Genomic DNA, 21,919 nt, shown 5'->3' on the forward strand with positions numbered 1-21,919 from the left:
AGAATAGCCAAGGAAATAGGGCAGGCCAACAGGGTACTGTAGCGGGCCGCGCTTGGCCACTCTTCAATAGCACAGCGGCTACTTTTTGGCACTTTGGGCCCAACAAAGTGTACAAATGTGGACAAAAAAGATTCAATAATAAAGACCAGCATGAAATGAGCCCGACCAACCACTCCTCCTTTTAATACAATTTCCAATACTCGCGCTTCAACTCTTATATAAACTTCTTGCTTTGGCAATTCGGAAGAAGGAGAAAATGTTTTAACTATTGAATCGATTTTCAAAATCATTTCATTCGGGCTTATTTTCTCTATCAAAGCACCAAACTTGTAATAGAACCCCCTAGAATTCCACCCGGTACGGTGCATGAGCCAAGGTCGGCCCACCCAAACACGTGCCCCGGGACATGCCGGGCCACTGACGTCTCTAGGAAAGAACAGTAATAGGAGGAAAGCATAGTCAAAAGCAGGTCAACAGATGGTATCATAGCCATTCATTACGGGGGGAAGTTACGCGGGCCCTACAAAATTCAAAGGTTGCGACTGCACCATGTCCACATAACTGGAAATTGTTTTCTTGCATAAGCTAGACTGCCGGCCGAGTTGCTTCTTCACTTTCATTCCGGGATTCATTTGCATAATGAGAGAGCGAGCGAGTTGGGGGGTGGCGGGGGTGTGGGTGTGAACGGCCAGAGGCTCCCACTCAACCGAAAAACGAAAGGCTTCACAGCACTAAACCGTCATTATCACCACCATCATCATCATTTCACACCTTCCACTATTAGATGGGACCGAAAACGGAATGGGACTTCGGTGATCATCACTGTATACAGACACATGGCCCACTTTTATATCCCCCAATTATTTCATTGCTTGACTTTTCATTTCTCATCACTCGCATGCATCTTTTCTTCCTTTCGCTCCTTTTTTGTCTCCTTGGAATTCTCCACCTGGATGCCCAAGCTACCCTTCCGCCATTTTGCCCAGAAAAAAGCAAATGATTGCTGAATGAGTTGGGTCAGTTGTCAGGCATTAACACATTGGCTCAATGATGGGCCAATAAACATGATTTGAACGAGACCTGCATTTCCTGGACGTAGTGATGGTAGATGCCCTGCGTTCATATACTGCAGCACGCGTGAACTTTAAAAAGATAGAGAATCCTACCATAGTATAAGCAGTCGTGCATGATGGAGTCATCATTTTCCACTTTCCCTTCATAAGTACATCAAAGCAACAGGATCCAACTTGTCCCTCAGACAGCCTACAAAACTTGTCCTTTAAGAATAAGGGTGGATGAGGAAACATGTTCATCTTCATTCTCATCCTTGGATTGAACGATTTCATTTGCATGTTCCTAGCGTAGTTTCTTGCCCAGTAGAACAAATAAAAAGAAAGGGTAAAAGCAACCTCAATATTATTAACTGGAAAATTGACCTCAGTTGAGGGGGAAAAGAAAAGAAAATCAAGTATCCTCAGACCAGATCAGCAGCATGTTGAAAGTCCTGACGGAGAAAAACTTCTCTGGCCGCTGTTGGTAGTGGCGGCTGTGCCGGATTATTTGGTCTCTTCACCGCAATCGACGCACGGCAAACCGGGCAGTTAGAGTGAGACTCCAGCCACATGTCAATGCACGCGTTGTGGAAAGCATGCTTGCACACGCTCAGCCGCTTGATCTCCTCTCCTTCACACAACGTCGACAGGCACACCGGGCACTCGCTACCCACGGCGTCAACGTCCGCCGCCGAGCAGTCGCTCTCCTTCTCATGATCGACTTCCGGAGGAGCCACGCTATCTATGGGGGAGATTTCGACAGAGTAGCTGCCGGAGCTCTGGCGACCGTGGCGGAGAGGCAGGGAGGGGCATTTGACCCCGAATATGACGGTGTAGATGAGGACGGGGATGGTGACGATGGCGATGAAACCGAGGACCAGCTCAAGAGGAGAGAGATTTTCGGAGGGAGAGTCCAGGGGGAAGGGAGGGAGCGACGGAGGGATGAAGAGAAAGGTGGGTGCACTGGCCATTGATAATGATAATGATTGAAAGTATAAGCGAAAGAAAAACCGGATAAAAGAAACAGGAGTGAGTGGTGATGGCGTTGGTGGGGAGCTTTTCTCTTCAGTTGGTGGTGGCTTCGAGCTTAGGTAACTGAATGGGATGGTGCTGTTTTGTTTTTTTCTTTGTGAGGGGGTTGTTTCTGTAATTTTCAAAGAAGTAATCATTGTGAGGATGTAGTGCGGCAAGCTTGTAGAGATTGCCAGACAGGCATAAACTTAGATATAATTCTACCGAAAAGCCTACCCCTTTTCCCGTAAGGCCTAAACATTATTTCGCCTCATCAATTTCCTAAACTTTGTATTAATGACCTAGAAATATCTTTGTTAGATTTTCGTCCATATGGCCACTAAAAAAAACATTCCGATGTCATAGCATTCATAAACAGCACGAGATAAATGGATTTGATGCGACAAGCTACAGTGACAGATTTCAATGGCCATTATGTTAGGAAATAAAAGGGCATTAAATTATGCCACCCAATAGTCTTGAAAAAATAAAGCTAGACTTACCCATTATGTGCGAATAGATTCTGATATGCTTTGCAACATTATGTCTCCCAAAGATGGTGTTAAACGTGATTTTTTCTTCATAAGCCATTGACATTATAGGTAATATGGGAGATATACTAAACAAGAAATTAAAAAAATGAAAAAGAATGCATTTTTCTTTATTTGATCGGGCAATTTATTTTCTTGTCGAAATTGATACTCCCTATGCTGAAAATAATGTATTTTTATTATATAAAACATTCAGTTGAGCAATCAAAGAAATGCTAGAAATTTGACTGATCATGTTATGAAATGATAACCGTGCTTGTAATTTCCTTTCAATTCCTTTCAATGATGAAACAACACAGTTTTTGTTAGATAGCTAGACAATTGTCTAATAACAAAAAAAATGTGCTAATTTATTTGATAGATTGACCACATCATCATGTCATGTCATATCTTAATCTTTGTTTTATCTCTATGTTGTTTATCTTAAATCATGTAGAGGAACCGTATGACCCATTACCAATCCTCATTCTGTTGAGTTGCATAGTAGAAATTGGAAAATTCGTGCTTATGTTGATGAACTCAATGATCACCCACTCGAGCAACATTAATCACTACATGCACCGGAAGTCCTAATACCATTGAATTAAGGATACAAATTATCATTAAGGATAATGCTTCTCTATATCATGTAATCATTGTGTTGCGACCCTCCTCAAAAGTTCCATCCAGGGGAAAAGATTGGAAAGTTTAGAGGTAACCCTTTTGGCCCTCAATTTAGCACCTTTTCAATACCTCTAACTTTGTAGGATTGTTCACGCAATCAAGCATTTGTTTTTACCGATTATGAGTCCTCAATGTCATTCGATGTCACTAGTTTTCATGTAATGTTCTTCAAGGGTTTATTATGATCCTAGGCTTGTCCTGTTCATTCTAGAAAGGAAAAGAACAAAGAATGTATTGAATTAACAAGAATTAAACACCCAATTATTGAAAGCTTGAAGTAAAAGTGCTGAAATGATACTCCTTGGACAAAGAATATTACATCGCTTTGATCTAAGCTCCCAGACATGATATCCATAAGCTTGATGTAAAACCGAGTCGAACGGAAAATATTGCATTGCCTTGCCTCGTTATAAGCCTTGGGACATGTATACTCATAAGCTTGAACTAGGGACAAAACATAATCCTAGATTAAGGCGTCCCACTCATTTTATTAAGAATGATGATACTCATCTAGACTAAGCCAATCACTCATTAAGAGAACGATCTCAAGTCTAAACTGGTTTTATTTTTTAGCTAATCTATATTAATCAAATTTTAAACTATTTGATTATTAACTCCTGTTTATTAACTAAATTAGCCCAATCGATACTAAACTAAGCTAATAAACGTAAGTCCAATCACCGACTTAGACCACCCATAAGACCTCTCGGCCCAACTTTCTTCAAAATCGATTTCATCATTCACATCATGTAATCACTCGAATCAAGCATTAGCAAACTTACACAAGTCAACTGACAATCAAGAATTTTAAGTTTGGTTCAGGAATTTGACATGATCATGTGATTTGATTAACCATCCACCATGTAAATCTGGGGATAATTAATTAATGCTAAGTAATTATTAACTCCCATTTGAATGTTCATCAAGCGGTAGCCTAAGTCACCAAGCACCGACTTAAATTTTAATCCTCATTCCTAAGCTACACACCAATGTATTATGTAAGGGTTATGGGTAGATTTTGTATAGGTTTCACATAGAGTGGAACCTACGTATTAGAATATGTTTATCATTTTTTGAAACCTAGAACTTATCTTACATATCCTAACATGCAGAACTTACCCTATCATAAATTTCATGGTTAGTTACAAGGTCTACCACCTTCCATCATTCACATCATGTAATAACTGCTATGTTTATTACTAATTGAACAATTACAATTAATTAGAATATTTAATAACCATCACTTGCTGCTATAATTCACCAATCATAACTTATATTTAGACACACGAAAAATTTGAACGTTAATAAAGTAAAAATCTTAGTTATAAAATGGAAGCTCATATTAGTTCTTATAGATTATACATTCATCATCAAACGGCATTGAATATTACAAGATTGCGCGAAGACATAGATTAAGAAAAACGTTAAAACTTGTTCCAGATTCTAAGTTACATGTTACAGGTTTCAAGTTCATCCAATTAAAAGCTTGAAGCTTACCTATGACATCAGGAACTTTTGTATTTGTATTTATGTAATATTCGGAAATTTGTGTTATGATAAGGATATTTAGATTTTGAGCTAAGTATTATTTGCCTTAGTATTCGGGTAAGTATACGGAGACTTTAATCAAATTGTAAGTTTCAAAAAACATGGTGGATAATTTTTCCGTAAAACATAAATCGTCTCAAGTTTGACGTGTGAATTGAATTATGTGTACATTAATGTTAGGGTGGTATTGATTAATTTATTATGATCTTAGTAGTAACAGTTGATATTAATTGTGTAAGTTTTAGTTAATTGATAATACAATGAATAACTTGTGTTAATAATGCTAGAACAAGAAGATTACATTATGCTTGCCACATTTCCCTTGCAAAACTTAAATATTAGAATTTTAAGTGCCACTTGTCCTCATATAAACATTGCATGGCCATATGTCTCTAGCAAACAATATTTTTAATACTAATTTTAACACATTTGTAATAAATCATGATTTTTCTCCAATGACTCATTTTCTTCTTGCATTTTCTTTGGCCACGTGCAAAGGGTTTTCCTGGCATTTGTGACACATCAAGTTGAAGATTAGCATGCAAATTTACATATAGCACTGAAACACATCAAATTACTTGCGAAACCCAGCTCGCACGCTCTCGCTCTCCGAGCAACTTGGTGTGAAGCTTGGATTCTCGTCCATGTCGAGGGAGGAGGGATTCACTTCTCTCGAAGCTTGAATGTGAGCTCCGCATTTCGCCTTCCGACTTTGCCGATGGCGCCGCGCCTGTTTGAGTCCGCTCCGATTTGGGTATCGTTCACTTTCCTCTCTACCTTGCGCGACCGGCTACTGTTCACGCCGCCTGCTCTTTCGCTTCCCCTGGCTGATCTAGACCTTCGATTAGCGTGAGATTTGGAGGGTTGCTTCCCCTGACGTGGCTCTCCATCCCCACCGAGTGTTTTGCATTGATTCCTCCTCCTTGTCGAGAACGAAGCCACGCTAATTTCTCGATTTAGTACTACTATGACCTGCTCGTGCCTCCAATGTGGGGGCCGTCGAAGCTAATTGGCGGATCTTTGTGAAAGAAACTGGGCTCCTCAGCATCCCTCTGCTTCCTATTTCAGCCTTGCCATGGTATGGACCCCCTCTCTGCTTTACCTATACTGTAGAGGGCTGTTCAGGGGGTTTTAGTGCTGTTTGCTGCTGTATTTATGGCTGATTCATCTGTTGTGGTGGGTGAAAGGAGCAATGTGGCCCAAATGGGACTGGGCACTGAGAAGGGACTCAGCCCTTCTTCTCGAAACTTGGTGGCCCATTTGTCCCTACTCAAGGAAAAGGCCGCTGCAGTAGAGGCGACGCTAAACTGGGATCGCCCCAAGGCCTCGACCTGGGGAGGACGCTCGAGAGGACGTAGTCATATGAGGTCGGTGTCCAAACAGCCTCAAGCCTCACAGAAGCAATCGGGAAACTCCAAGCCCGTCCTCCCCTGTCGTGGGCGAACGTTGCTTGGCTAGTGTCTAAGGGGTACGATCTGACCTACGTTCCACCTTCATTTGAGGACAATGTCCCGGCTGTTAATCTATCCGAGCAGGTGCTCGATGTGGTGGATCCCAAGTGGCATGAATGCCTTGTTAGATATATTATGTGGGAAGGAGGTTGCCTTTCCAGCTCACTGAGGATTATCTTAAACACAATTGGGGCCCGAAGCTTCTTAAGGTTTTCATGGACTATTAGGGGTTTTTCTTCTTCCACATCCCCGAACCTGCTTTCTAGAGGAAGATATTGGAGGATGGACCTATAACCATTGCAGCAATGGAAACATCTTCTAGAGTTGAAGAGGGAAAAACAAACGTCGGTGTCGGTTTGGATCCGTTTGAAGAATCTCCCTCTCGACTTGTGGTAAGCACCAATGATTAGTGCCATAGCGAGCACCATTGGTAAGCTTCTTTATGTGGATCAACACACGGAGCAAATGCGAATGATCTCTTTTGCAAGGGTTTGCGTTGAGCTTCAAGTTAACCAGCTGAGGGTCTCTTCGGCTAATGTGAAGTTGAATGGAATATCTCGATTAATTGCCATTGAATATGAGTGGAAACCAGCTAAATGCTTGAAGTGTGGCACCTTTGGACACAACTGTGTGGACTCTCCAGTCGTCCCTAGACTAGAGGTGGGCTTGCAGTAGGCTTGGACTAGCCCCACCCCTCCCGTAGCGAGCCGTCACCCTGGTCCTTTTCCGATGATGGTGGAGGGCTCTCGGGAGCATGAATTGGAGTGGCAACGGGTTAGGGGAAAGAAAAAGAAGTCCCCTGCTCCTAGGGAACCTGCTCCAACCCTTTTGGTTAGCTTAGGTGTTGATGAGTAGTCGACTAAGCAAAATGCTGCTGCAGTTGCAAAGTCTCTACCCTCGACCTCAATTGGCAGGGCCGTTAGAGGCCTGCAGATCCTTACTAAGACGGATGCCCCTGTTCCTATTGGAGAGGAGGACCACATCAGCCTTGCTAAAGCCTCGATGGCTAAGCTGCTTAGCCTGCGTCATGATTCGGTTGCTTCCGCCGACCGGTTAGGCAGTTCAGATGATGACCTCTTGTCTCCATGCCTGTCCCCGAAGGCTCCACCTCCTAGAAGGAGCATCGAAACCATCTAGGACAAGCTCTTGGCTCTCTGTCCAGACCCTCCTAGCAGGCGCAAGCTTCCAACAAGGAGGTAACTCTTGGCTCCCCTCCCTTTTTGTAAATATGTATATAGGTTGCTGGAAATGAAGGTGCCACAGAATCTCTTCAATTCCATTTCTAGGGGATTGATTAGAGAGTGGTGTTGGCTTGCAAACTATGAGCTCTCCCCTAGGAGCAGGATCTTGGTTGGTTGGAATCCCTCACGGGTTAAGTTCGAAGCTTTTGCAATTTTTTAAGAAGGTGGTTCATGGGAACCTCATGTGGTTGGACTTCGGGGTGGTTTGTTGTGTGTCTTCTGTCTATGGTGATCACTCATTGTCGCTTTGGAGACCTTTGTGGGAGGACCTAATGATTAGAAGCATTGATTTGCAGAACTCAACCTGACTAGTTTGGGGGACTTCGATGCTATTAAACACCCTTCTAACCAAGTTGGTTGCTCTGATGCTTGGATCCCTTGTTTTGATAAATTTGGTCAGTGCTTGGAGCGGGTTGAACTGGAAGACTTGAGGTTTGATAAATTTGGTCAATGCTTTAGATATACTTGGACTACTTCCTTGGGGGCTACCAGAAAGGCCAAAAAGATTGACAGGGTATTGGTGAACCTTAAGTGGAGCCTTGAATTCTCCTACTCGGAAGCGTCCTTCCTAGTGCTGGGTATCTTGGATCACATGCCTATGGTGGTCAAGGTGCTTAGCCTGATTCCTCCGATGAAGCCTTTCAAGTTTTTTGACTTTTGGATGAAGCACCGGAGTTTAATTCAATTGTCATCAAATCTGGGAAGATCCGAGTGTGGAGTTCATATGTATAGGCTTGTGGCTAGGTTCAAGGCTCAAGCAGTTGAATAAAGAGTCGTTCTTTGATATCTCCGCCAGGACGCTAGAAGCGAGGAAAGCTTTAGAGATCATGCAGGCAGGATTGCAGCAGGATCCCTTTTTTGTTGATCTTGCCGAGGTAGAAAATGATCAACGGCATGCCTTTGTTGACTTGCGATCCTTCAAGGAGTCCTTCTTCAGACAAAAGTTGAGGGTTAGGTGGCTCAAGGAGGGCGGCTGCAATACTAAATTCCTCCATCAGTATGTCAACAAGAAACAGTTGAGGAACAGAATTCTTTCTGTCCTTAATTCCTTGGGGAACTAGATTACCGAGCCACAGCTAGTACAGCAACGATTTGTTGAGTATTATCAAGACCTTTTCGCGCCATTTGTGAAGCCGAGTAGGCTTTCGATCGGGGAGTTGAAAGAGGTCATCCAACAACCTCTTTCGAGTGGCCAGATCGCCTTTCTAGCTAAGCTGGTCACCGAATTGGAGGTATGGGACACCTTATTCTCCTTGCCTAGGGGAAAGGCCCCTAGGCCGAACGGATTCACGGTCGAGTACTTCAAGAAAACTGGGGGATAGTTGGATCTCTAGTAACGGAGGCAGTCATGGACATTTTCACATTCGGTAAACTCCTAAGGGAGATTAATAATACCATTTTGGTTTTGGTTCCAAAAGTGCCTAATGCCACTTCCGTTGATGATTATAGGCTTATCGCTTGGTGCAACACTATTTAGAAGTGCATTACCAAGGTGCTGGCTAATCGGGTGGCATCAGTTTTGAAGAGCACGATAAGCCCCTTTTAGAGAGCCTTTGTGCAGGGCATAGGGATTAGGAATAACATCTTGATGGCCCAAGAACTATTTTCTAGCTTTCATTCAAAGCCCTACTTGCCTAAATGTGCGATAAAGGTGGACTTCAATAAAGCCTATGATACAGTTGATTGGGACTTCCTAGAATGAGTTCTTTTGGCTTTTGGCTTTCTTGAGATGGTGATTTGTCTTATTATGACCTACTTGCGCACTCCTAAGTTCTCAATTGCTTTGAATGGGGAGCTTCTTGGGTTCTTTGGGTGTGGCCATGGCCTTCGCCAAGGTGATCCCATCTCTCCTTATCTTTTCACTTAGATTATGGAGGTGCTTTTAGGAATCTTGGTCAGGTACTCTTCAAGGGCATGAGTCTTTCCCATCTACTTTTTGCAGATGATGACTTATTGTTTTGTGAGGCTGATTTACCTATAGTAATTCTCCTCAAAGGTCTTCAAACCTTCTCCTATTGGAGTGGCTTATATCCAAATCCGAGCAAAAGTGAAATATTCATGGTGGGAAGCACGCCTTCTTCAAGGAATGAGATTCTCTCCGAACTTGGATTCCATGAAGGCAACTTGCCGGTTCGTTATCTAGGGGTTCTAATTATTACTTTGAGGCTTAGTAAAGGAGATTGTTGTGCCCTTGTCAACTGCATTATATAGCAAGGGTCCAATCTTGGACCCACCGCTTTCTCTTTTACTGGACGACTTCAGCTCATAAGGTCAGTTCTTCATGCCATGCAAGCCTACTGGGCGAATGTTGTTGTTCTGCCTATAGTTTTGTTGGACCAGATCGAGAAAATTCTCAGACAATTCTTGTGGAAATGCCTAGAGTTGGGTAGAGTGATGCAAGGTAGCTTGGGATGATATTTGCCTTCCAAAAGTGGAGGGAGGGCTTGGTATCAAGAGACTCTGAGACTGCAATAGGGCTGCCATGCTCAAGCATATTTGGCTCCTATTTTCAGACAAGGAGGCTCTTTGGTTCAAATGCATTCATTCTACCTTCTTAAAAAACAATAACTTCTTGGTAGTGAGGAAGCCAACCTATTGTTCTTAGGCTTGGAAGAGCCTATTGAACCTCAGGAACGATTTCTGAAAGGCCTTCTTCTGGAAAATTGGCGATGGTCTCTCAACCTCTTTATGGTTTGATAATTGGCATCCCGGGGGGCCTTTGAACTTGATTTTTTTGAACTCACTTATCTACAGTTCAGGGCTCTCTAGGCAGGCTTCTGTGGTTGATCTCTTCTCAGACGATGGGCAGGCTCTTAAGGCTATGATTGAGTTGTGGGGTTTTCATCTCTCGACCCTCTCTCAGAACTCGGATCACTGCTGCTGGAGGGATAGCTCGTCAGGCCGTTTCATGGTGGCTTCGGCATGGGATTCTGTTAGAGGGAAGAGGGCTCGAGTCTTCCGACATGCCTTCGTCTAGACCAATGCCATATTGCCTCAGTATCAACTTAACCTTTGGCTCATTGCCAATTGCAGGCTTCCCTCCCAAGGTCCCCTACTTTCTCATGGAAGAATAGCTAGTGGGGCTTGCAACTTTTTGTAAGAGTATGCTTGACTTGATTGATCATGTATTTTTTGGCTGCAGTGTCATGGCTAGTGTCACTTTTATTTGGGCTGATAGATGTAATTTGCCTTGGCGCAACAGGTCTTGAGGGGAGAATTTACATTGGGATGTTACCTTTTTTATGGGTAAAGATTTTTATAAATGCATTGGCCGTTTTTCCTTCGACGCTCTTTGTCATATCATTTGGAAAAGTAGGAATAGCATCATCTTCAAAGATGAGCCTCTTTCAAAGTGGTCCGTGATAAGGGTATCACATTCAGGAACATCGAAGATAAGTTTAGGAACAAAAGGTTGCAACCAAGTTGGGGTTTTGATCCAATCATTTTCTCCAAGGACCTGTAGCCTTGTCAGGCGTTGCGTTGTAGGGTGTGTGCCACGTGTCCGTGGCTTTTATATCGCAGCATCCTTCCACTCCTTCTAACCTTCTCATTTGGAGTGCAAGTTTTGAAGCTGTGATCTTGTGTACTTTTGGTCTCTCCTCATTATATTAATTACCTTTCACCAAAAAATAAATAAAAAAAGACATCAAATAACCTTAATTATTTTTTATAACAATTCATTCTATCTTTGCCATTAAACCCCTTTCGTTCTTCCAAAATTCAATAGTTCGTGATTTGTGGTTGTGTGAAGATGCTTGAAATTTCTAGGCGTTAAGTTGGTTCAATCTCCTTAAAACTCTAGTTTGGTTTGGTTGGTTAAATGATGAAACCTTGATGTGTATGTATAGGTATCGTGGTTGTTAAGTGGAATTGATAATCTCTTGTAAATTTATTTGGCTTCATTCTGTTTCATTCTCGATAATCAGAATTTGCTTGTTCTCTTTCTTTCTACCTCATTTTGGATAGTTAAAATTTTGTCATATTTGTTTCAACGACCCATTGCATGTTCGTTCTACTTCTTTCTATCTTATTTTAGGTAGTTAGGATCTGGTTATTTTGCCACATTTGCCTTGATAATCCATTACATGTTAGTTCTGTTTCTTTCAGCTTCATTCCAAGTGGTTAAAATCTAATCATTCTGCTATATTTGCTTGATGACCTATTACATATTCGTTCTACTTCTTTCTACTTCATTCTGGGTCATTCGGTCATTTTTGCTTTGATGATGCATTACATGTTTGTTTTGCTTCCTTATGCTAAATTCTACTAGTTACAATTTGTTTGTTTCACTTGTTTCTATTAAAATTTTCAAGAACAAAATCTACCAATATATGAATCCATCCCTTTGTGAATCTACGTATTTGGTTGAATCTGTTCGTTGATAAATTTCTTTATTAGTTCAAATACACTTTACTGAGTTTGAATATATTCCTTGCTGAATCCGTTCATTTGTAAATATTGTTGGATTTTATTCTTTTGTTTAGACTTTATGACTAGAATATACCCATTTGATTTACTAGATTTTACCATATTCTAATGTCCAGAACTTGTTCAACATCTAGACTCAGAATGTACTCATTTGAATGTGATTAATTGACTAATGCATTAATGTGACGTTTGAATGTTTTGCCAGACCTCGAGTATGTAATAGAGTGTCATGGGTTGACAAAAGCATTGTTGGACTCTGTCATTGACACCGGTTTTTGGACGCTGTTTCATCATCATCATCGCTGGACCGAGAAGTACGTTTGGTAATGGTCCGATCATCGAATAAACTATAGTTCCGTCGAAGATCGTCCCTTGCTAACCCCTTGCTTGCATGAAGACCGATGCCCCATGCTTGTGTCACGGGCCGATCGATCAACTCTGGATCAACTCTTGATTCACCCGTGGGGCCTTAAGGTTTTACCCCTAAGCAACCTTTCAAACTCGACTCACAACGAACTTCTAGAGAGAGAAACACTTGATGAGAGAGAAGCTCTGGATTTTCATATATGTTGTGAATGAGAATACAACGAGGGAGGACACCCCTTTATATACAAGTATAAGGCAAACCCCAGCCGTAGATCTCCCTTAGATCTAACGGTGGAGATTGCACCTCCCCATCTACCAACCACCGGCATTGATAGCCAACTACCAGCTACTCGCATTTATATCGTATGCGTACAAATATAGTATCACCCGCCCCTAGGAGAATACTTTACATCTCGGGAACATAGGAGGTCGAGGTTCATCACGTGTCACGCCCGTGCTATGGAAACCTCTTAGACACGCTTGAGCCCAGTCCGCCTCTTCTTGCATGTTCTTGGCGAACTTGTACGCGGGCGGACTACTCCCCCGGTAACTCGAAGCAATTGTGCTCGGGGTGTTCGGTTGCTGCCCAGTTGCAACCTCGAACGGACTCTGGCCGGTTGATTCACTCCGCTGCAAGTTGTAGGAGAACTGGGCTACGTCAATTAGCTTTGCCCAATTTGCTTGCGTCGTGATCACGTAGTGCCGGAGGTAGATCTCCAAGAGTGCATAGACCCGCTCCGTCTGACCGTCGGTTTGGGGATGTAGACTCGTTCACATGTGCAGCTCCGACCCCAGCAACTTGAACAACTCGGACTAGAAACGTCCCGTGAAGCGGGGATCTCGATCTCTCACGATCATTCTTGGCACTCCCCAATACTTCACCACATGCTTCATAAACAGCTTGGCTGCCTTTTCGGCCGGGCAATCCTTTGTCGCAAGCACAAAGGTTGCATACTTTGAAAACCGGTCGACCACCACCATCAACGTTCGGCACCCTTCGGACTTTGGTAGGTTGACGATGAAGTCCATGGAAATGCTTTCCCATGGACGAGTTGGGATGGGAAGTGGCTCTAGCAAACCCGGCGACGACCGTTGCTCCAGCTTGTCTTGTAGGCAAACCAGACAAGTCTTCACATATGCCTCCACGTCGTCATGCATTTGTGGCCAAAAGTACCGATCTTTCATGAGGGCCAAAGTGTGGTGGATCCCTGCATGATCCGCCCACTTCGAGTCATGGCACTCACGCAAGATCTCCTTCCTCAGTTTTCCATAGAAAGGCACATACAACCGCCTTCCCTTGGTGTAGAGGAGCTCGTCCTCACACCAAAATTGTCGGGTCTTACCTTCCTTGGCATACCCGATGAGAGCTTGGGCTCTTGGATCATGCTCCAGCCCTTCTTTGATGCGGTCGACCCAAGGGTAGCTTGGTCGACTCACCGTGTGGCTCATCGGCTCCGTCCTTCGACTCAACGCGTCTGCCATGGAGTTGGCCTTCCCCGGCTTGTACTCCAGCGCGTAGTCGAATTCCGCCATAAAGTCTTGCCATCAAGCTTGCTTCGGACTCAACTTCTTTTGGGTCTGGAAGTAACTCGTGGCCACGTTGTCCGTCTTCACGACGAACTTCGATCCTAGGAGATAGTGTCTCCACGTCCAGAGGCAATGGACTACCGCGGTCATCTCCTTCTCTTGAACGGTATACTGTCGCTCGGTATCGTGCAGCTTTCGAGACTCGAACGCCACCGAATGGCCATCTTGCATGAGGACACCTCCTATGGCATAATCCGACGCGTCGGTCTCCACCTCATACGGCTTGGTGTGGTCGGGCAAAGCCAACACCGGCTCCTCGGTCATGGCGGTCTTCAATCGGTCGAAGGCTCTTTGGCATCGATCCGTCCACTCCCACGCCCTCTCTTTCTATAGCAGGTCCGTGAGTGGCACGGTAATGCTCGAGTAGCTCCGGATGAACCGTCGGTAGTAGTTGGTGAGGCCCAAGAATGACCTCAACCCTGGCACTTTTGTCGGCGGCTGCCATTCAACGATCGACTGAATCTTGGCCTTATCCATGCGCACACGTCCACCTCCGACGATGTGCCCAGGAACGGAACTTCCTTTTGGGCGAAGGCACACTTCTCGCGCTTAACGAACAGCTCGTTCTCGCGCAAGACTTGGAAGACTTGCCTTAGATGTTCGACATGCTCTCCCAACGTTCGGCTATAAATCACAATATCGTCTAGGTAAACCACTACAAACCTATCTAGGAAAGGGTGGAGTACCTTGTTCATCATTGTGCAGAAAGTAGCCGGGGGCGTTAGTCAGGCCGAACGGCATCACCAGGAACTCATAGGATCCATATCGCGTCACGCAGGCTGTCTTTGGTTCGTCCCCTTCAGCGATCCGAACTTGGTAGTAGCCCGATCGGAGATCCAGCTTGGTAAACCACTGAGCTCCACCAAGTTGGTCGAACAGATCCGCAATGAGCGGGATCGGGTACTTGTTCTTCACGGTCAGCTTATTCAGCGCCCGGTAATCGATGCACATCCGGAGTGACCCATCGTGCTTCTTTTGAAACAAGACTGACGCACCGAACGGGGCTTTTGATGGCCGTATGTAGCTCGCATCGAGCAGCTCCTTGAGTTGCCTCCTCAACTCTTCCAACTCGGGTGGCGCCATACGGTAAGGCGCCATGGCAGGCGGTCGAGTGTCAGGCACAAGCTCGATCCGGTGATCTACCTCCCTCTTGGGTGGCAGCTTCTTCGGCAACTCCGAAGGCATGACATCCTTGAACAAGTCGAGGACTTGGGTTGCTTCCGTCGGGACTTCCTTCCCTTCACCCTTGTCGTCCTCAATCTTGAAGGCCGCCAGGAAGGTCACCTCTCCCTTCCTTGCTCCTTTGGTGAGTCGTATGGCTGAGTTCATCTTCCGATCACGCTCCGATTCACGATGGACCAGAATCACGCATTGGCTACTCTTGTCCAACACGCATATACATTCCGCAAAGGGAACTACAACAGCATGGATCCTATCTAGAAATTTAATTTCAACGACAAGATCGTATTCGTCAAGTGGAATTACCTCTAGAGTTTCCTTGCCTCTCCATGATCCAAGTTGTAGCTCCATGTCCCTTGCAACCCCGATCGCAGGGACTTCTTTTGAGTTCACGGTCTTTAGCCAACCGGCTCCCTTGTCAACCCGTAGGTTAAGTTTCTTCGCGGCCTCCTCCGAGATGAAGATGTCGGATGCTCCCGTGTCCACGAGCGCACTCACCGTGGTCACTCCGATCTTCACGTCCGCGAACATCAAGCCCTTAGGCTCCTTCGCCTTCTTGGCCTTGATCGTGCTAAGGAGTCGCAGCGATCCCAACCGCGCTTCCTCCCTAGGTTCGTCCTCTTTGCAAAGAGCAGCTAGCTTGGCCTTGTTCGGGCAATCCCGCGTGATGGGCGGACAGTCGCAAAAGAAACAGCTATACGAGCATACCTTTCTTTGGCCACCTCCGTTTTGTCCCGCATTAGCCCGGTGAGGGTGAGGACCATTTGGCGGTCTAGCTTCAGTCAGGCGATTGTTGAATCTACCCCGATCTACCCCACCAGTGCCCTTATCCCTTGGACAGGTGTCCGATCGGGATGTGGAAGGTGATGCCTTGTACTCCACGAGCGACTCGGCTACGGTCATGGCCGTAGTGAGGTCTCCCACGTTGTATCGCTTTAGCTCTTGCTTCGTCCATGGTTTGAGACCACCCATGAACTGGTGAAACGCTTCGACTTCATTCATCGAGGGGATCTGGAGTAGCAACTCCGAGAACCGCTTGATGTAGTCGCGCACACCGCACTTCTGCTTGAGACGCTTCAGCTCGTCACGAGCTTCCTCTTCCGCGTAAGCGGGGAAATAGTTCCGTCGGAACTCCTCGACAAAACCATTCCAGGTCGTGATTGGATTCCCACGCCTATCATCCGACCGACGACGCCACCACAACAATGCACTATCAGCTAAATACATCGATGCAGTGTTTACCCGAGTTTGGTCGTCGTTGATTCCCATGGCCTGGAAGTATCGCTCCATGTACCACAGGAAGTTGTCCATGTCCTTGGCCACCCGCGAGCCCCGGAATTCCTTTGGCTTCGGCGTGTCCACCCGTGGACCTTGCACCGTGATGACACCGTTCACGCGTGCAGCTTGAGCTTCCGCGAGCTTACCCGTAAGCTCCGCAATCTCCACGCGCATGGCCGCCATCGCAGCCTCCAAGGGTTCGTACCGCTATGTGAGATCCTCCTGTAGGGTCCCCAGCAACTCGTGGCGGAGTTCTCCCATTCCGGTCTGGAGCTCTTGCACTTCCGCAACCAGCTCCTCCCTTCCGGCGTCAACTCCATCCACAGTTTGGGTCAGGTCATCGACCGATCCTTGGACATCGGAGACGAACAACTCTAGCTTCGCCATCCATTGTGGAAGATCTCCCATAGGCTCTTTTGAACCACCACGGGTCTTCTTCCCTCGGACACCGCCCTTCTCGGCTTTTTGCCCACGATCAGCGTAGTCATCACACAAATTGCACTTGCGCTTGGATCGCAAATCAGCTCTGATACCACTTGTCACGGGCCGATCGATCAACTGTCGATCAACTCTCGATTCACCCGTGCGACCTTAAGGGAGGACACCCCTTTATATACAAGTATAAGGCAAACCCCAGCCGTAGATCTCCCTTAGATCTAACGGTGGAGATTGCACCTCCCCATCTACCAACCACCGGCATTTATAGCCAACTACAAGCTACTCGCATTTATATCGTATGCGTACAAATACAGTATCACCCGCCCCTAGGAGAATACTTTACATCTCGGGAACATAGGAGGTCGAGGTTCATCACGTGTCACGCCCGTGCTATGGAAACCTCTTGGACATGCTAACTTTCTGATGCGGGAGCATCCAACGTAGCTCCATGGACCAACTCGGAACCATCGATGCTTATCCAAGCCAATAAAGAAGTTGGGCATTATGTGCTTCGATGGATCATTTTGAATGAACAATGTTAATTACTTTGTGGTATATCAATAGGTATCATTGGGAGGCCATTTTAGATGTCCTATTTGACCAATTGAAGAAGCTTCAGAAGGATTATTTACTGGTCAAGGGAAGAGCTCGAATTTTGGCAAGGCTAGAGGTTCACGGAAAGCTAACGGTTCGAGAATGTGGAAGGCCAAAGATTAAATGGCATTTAGTTCCCGTGATAGTAAAGGCTTTTTATTATGGCATTTAGTTCTCGTGATAGTAAAGGCTTTTTATTAAGTTCCTAGCCGTTTTTATGCAGTCCAAGAGTCGAACGTTTCAGTTTCTAGGCTATTAAGGTATGTTTTTAATATGTATTAAGGTTAAAAATCCTCCTATAAAGAGGGGAAAACTATCCAATGTAGGAGATACGAATTTCATGAATGAAAATGGTGAGATTTCCTCTGCTTGAGTGAACTCCTTTGGAGAGTGGATAACTCCTTTCGGTTTCTTTATCCTTGGAGCATAGATCACTCCTTGGTGGTGAGCCAAGAAGCCCTTTATCCTTGGCTGGTGGAATCTTTAGGCCTTGGTGGTGAGCTTCTCCTATCCCGAAGTGCTTTATCCTTGGCTGGTGGAAGCCTTAGACCTTGGTGGTGAGCTTCGTAGATCTCGATCCACATCCTCGGTTGGCGGCATGGCCTTTATACCTTGGGAGGAGATCGTTCTATCTTTTCTTATTCCTCTTTGTTTCTTTACCGTACACACCAGTCCATAGACTTCACATCAAAAATCCCTTCAAAAAAATCCCCGTTCTTGAATCACTCACCCCATCACGCATCACTTTCGGGCCGTGACACTTGCATGCACGTTGCTCCCTCCACGTGATGTGTGCTTGGCATGCTTTCATGCACGTTGCCCAAGTTACCCAAGCCCTCTCTTCATTTGGTCGACAATTGGGTCAACAAATAGGTGAAAGGTTGATCGGAGAGCCAGATAACCTTCTTCTCAGTGGCCAGCAAAGGAACGTAAGGGGGACAGTTGCTGGAAGAAAGGTCATCGAGGCACCATTTAGTTGAAGAGAGAGGTCACGTTTTCCCCCACCTGTCCCTGCTCCCTTCTACCACTGGTGTCTTTGGTGGTTGATGATGCGTGATGGGGTGAGTGATTCAAGAACAATGTATGGAGTAGTGTATATGATAAACACACAAAAAGGAATAAGACAAGGTAAAAAAAAAAAAGCAATCTCCTTCCAAGGTATAAAGGCAGCGCCACCAACCGAGGATGAGGATCGAGATCTATGAATCTCACCACCAAGGCCTAAAGCTTCCACCAGCCAAGGATAAAGGACTTCGGGATAGGAGAAGCTCACCACCAAGGCCTAAAGATTCCACCAGCCAAGGATAAAGGGCTTCTTGGCTCACCACCAAGGAGTGATCTACGCTGCAAGGATAAAGAAACCGAAAGGAGTTATCCTCTCTCCAAAGGAGTTCACTCAAGCAGAGGAAATCTCACCATTCTCATTCATGAAATTCGTATCTCCCCTACATTGGATAGTTCCCTCTATTTATAGGAGGATTTCAGTATTAGGAAATATTAAAAACAAATTTTAATGACCTAGGAACTTAAACGTTCGACTCTTCAGCTACATAAAATAAAAACACCTAGGAACTTAATAAAAAGCCATTATTCACACGGGAACTAAATGCCTTTATCGTCGGCCTTCCGCATTTCGAACCGTTTGCTTTCCGTGTTCTTGAACCTTTGGCTTTCCATATTCTTGAACCGCATTCATGAACCTTTAGCCTTCCCAGAATTCGAGCTATCGATATACCAAAAAGTACCGATAAGAATTTTAACATTATTCATTCAAAATGATCCATCGAAGAACATAATGCCAAACTTCTTTATTAGCTTGGATAAGCATCGATGGTTCTGAGTTGGTTGATGGAGCTGCGTTGGATGCACTCGCATAAGTTGACCAGGGAAGTCCGCATGGAAGCCTTCGAAGATGAATGGAATAGCAGGCAGAGAGAGGGAGAGACAAGGAGAAGTGACTATTCTTCCTCACTACCGGTTCTACTTCTCGTGTGCACCCTAGCCACTACCAATCGCATCTTGCTATGATTACTGCTGTCTAGCCGCCATAGTCGCATTCACGACCCGTGAGCTCGCTGAATTGCTTGCCATCGACACCGATTAGAGCTAAGGCAAGTTGGAGTCTACTAACCTATATCGTGTAATTCTGTTATTACTTGAGGAAATGCATTCGTATATAGGCTTACTTGAATTCTCATACTCGATAATTGATTCGGAATGTTTGAGCTGGATTTTGGACCATCCGACTTGAAGGATTTTAAGACTTGCTATGGTTGAGGGAGATTTTGGTATTGGAAGTTGTGTGAATTCTTGATGTTGGCAAAATTTTAGAAATTCTGTTTTGAGGACTCTTATGGATGGTGTGAGGATTTCTAACTTCCGAGGATTATGCATTACCCTATAGTCAACTACAATTTTGATATTTGTTTATACACTGACTTCTTAATGTTTATGGGTTGTGGGTAATGTTGCTCGTGAACGTTTTACAAAATGTCTTGAAAATTAGTCGGCTTTCTAATACCAGCAGCCCCACTCACAATATTTGAAGAAAGGTTTATTACTTCTGAAAATTCAGATTTACTTGTAAATTGTTTTGAAAACCTCAAGGTTCAATTGAGATTTGGATTTGCCGATGTACTGGCTTCAAAAACATCACTTACCGCTCTGATAAACTTGTTTCATTCAACTCTTGAGAGGTGAAGCTGATACGTTTTAAATCTCAATCTATTCTAGTGTTTTAAAATTTTACATTTCATAGATGATTTGGTGATCATGTATTTGATATTCCCTAAGGTTTGTTGTGCCCCGAGAGTAGAGTTGCTTAGAGGATCGTAGTGGCATTGCCTCTGGATGCTTGGGGACTGGTGAGCCCGATAACTTCCCGGGAATGTCGGGATACCCGGATGTATAACGATACATGTTCCAGAGGGTAGGGGCAATCATTGACATAGTGGGCCCCGACGATTCCTCGTGATGCTTGGTGAGGTGCAAGATGCCTGGAAAGGTGACGTAACATGCCTTGGATGGCTGGTGATTGAAATATCGAACTGGAGTCTTTCATGATGCCAGGTTGGGTGCGATATTATTGGAGGAAGGCAAACACTGGTTCTATATGTCCATTGTAACGGACCTACTATGGGGCCGTTTCCACACCATAGGACGACAACGACGAGGGATTGAGTGGTGTGGAGTGACTGAGCATAGTGAGGACAGCAAGGAAAAATTTTGGACACGGGCATTGAATGATGGACTCTATGTACATAGCTGTTGGAAATGTTGGTTAACTTTTGAAGTATAGCCAGGTATAGGAAACTGTGGCCTTTTGGTTTACCGACTAACGATGTCCATCTATTATGTAAATAAAAAGTGCTCGGTTATTATCCATATGTGTATTTGGTATGCATCATTTCTGAGTGTAGGAAAGGAATTGTTCGATATGCTTCCTCCATATACATTACGCAGGGACCAAGAAACTTTATAGCAAAACCCTTACAAGAATTCCTTGAAGTCAATTGACCATGAAAAAGAAGGACATCCATGATGAGGAGAGGAAGCGATGTGGCAACCCTAATGGATCGGGGGCCGCTGGGGAGCGTCACAATTAAATTGTGTTGAGATATGTGTACTATGCTTGTGAGTACTAGGAAATGAACTTATGGGGGCACTAAATTTGTTAACCTCTCATCTATTCAGATGGTAGTGACGTAGTGTTCATATCGATCCCCTGTCTCTACGACCGGGTATTCTCTCACCTCAGAACTTTGGTTCACGAGGACCTTGAAGCGGACGTGTCGGAAAGGTTCAATCATGCATAGGGCTTGAAACATCTAAACAACAATAATGAGATAACCTTGCAGAATAAGTTCCCTAATCCTCACATAGGGAATTGTGAGGCATATCCATAGCAAAGTCATTGCTTTGCCTTATTTATCAATAGCAAAGTTATCTCAACTTCTCAGATCCGCTATCTCATAAGCAGATAGTCATTCCTCACCAAAAATCACACACTAATGAGGAGGAAAGAAAAACACCCGACATCACATAATCATGCGCAATTGTCATTTAATAAACTAGACATACTCAAATCTCACTCTTATGCATGTTTTACTCACATATGTGCAGATTATTACGATCGCTTAGGACCACGACAAACCCGATGGTCGGCGATCTTCCAACATAACTCAGCATCGACCATAGCATCGTCCCGCATATGCATACGCCTTAGGACGACAATCCAATTGAGGAGCTTCGTTTCGAAATCCATCCATGAACGATATCCCGTTGACTTGGGGTATCCGAACTTCATTGGATAAGGTCCCACACAATCATACACATCAGGATTGTTCATCACCCTACATGATCTACACATTAGGGTATTTAGGTGATCACACGAACATACTATCACTAAGCTCATTTCTCATCTTCTCATAAATCGATGCTAGAGTATGTAATGCTTATACAATATGCAACAACACTTGCCCCGTACAACCATGTCATACTTATTTTTCATATCACACCACATCAACGTATCA

At 44.6% G+C, this 21,919-nt stretch overlaps 1 protein-coding gene across 3 annotated transcripts; it reads right to left on the reverse strand.

Moving 5' to 3' along the window:
* Positions 1-259: 259 nt before the first annotated feature.
* On the reverse strand, positions 260-2,126 carry LOC104436495 (RING-H2 finger protein ATL33-like). 3 transcript variants are annotated; one of them, XR_001987042.2, is made up of 3 exons: positions 1,481-2,126; positions 1,167-1,368; positions 260-962 (listed from the first exon to the last, which is right to left on the reverse strand). XR_001987042.2 is itself a non-coding variant. In XM_010049284.3 (2 exons), the coding sequence occupies exons 1-2, from the start codon at positions 2,021-2,023 to the stop codon at positions 1,357-1,359; spliced, it is 555 nt and encodes a 184-aa protein (XP_010047586.2). In that variant the 5' UTR covers positions 2,024-2,126; the 3' UTR covers positions 260-1,356. The 3 variants fall into 3 exon arrangements, 1 of the variants encoding a protein (XP_010047586.2); XR_001987041.2 differs by having other exon boundaries at positions 260-1,089; XM_010049284.3 differs by having other exon boundaries at positions 260-1,368.
* Positions 2,127-21,919: the final 19,793 nt, after the last annotated feature.

The sequence above is a fragment of the Eucalyptus grandis genome, chromosome 1, assembly GCF_016545825.1.
Source record: "Eucalyptus grandis isolate ANBG69807.140 chromosome 1, ASM1654582v1, whole genome shotgun sequence".
NCBI classification, from domain to species: Eukaryota; Viridiplantae; Streptophyta; class Magnoliopsida; order Myrtales; family Myrtaceae; genus Eucalyptus; species Eucalyptus grandis.

Coding starts and splice junctions, on each gene's coding strand:
- LOC104436495 (XM_010049284.3), bottom strand. CDS start 2,023: ATGGCCAGTGCACCCACCTTTCTCTTCATCCCTCCGTCGCTCCCTCCC.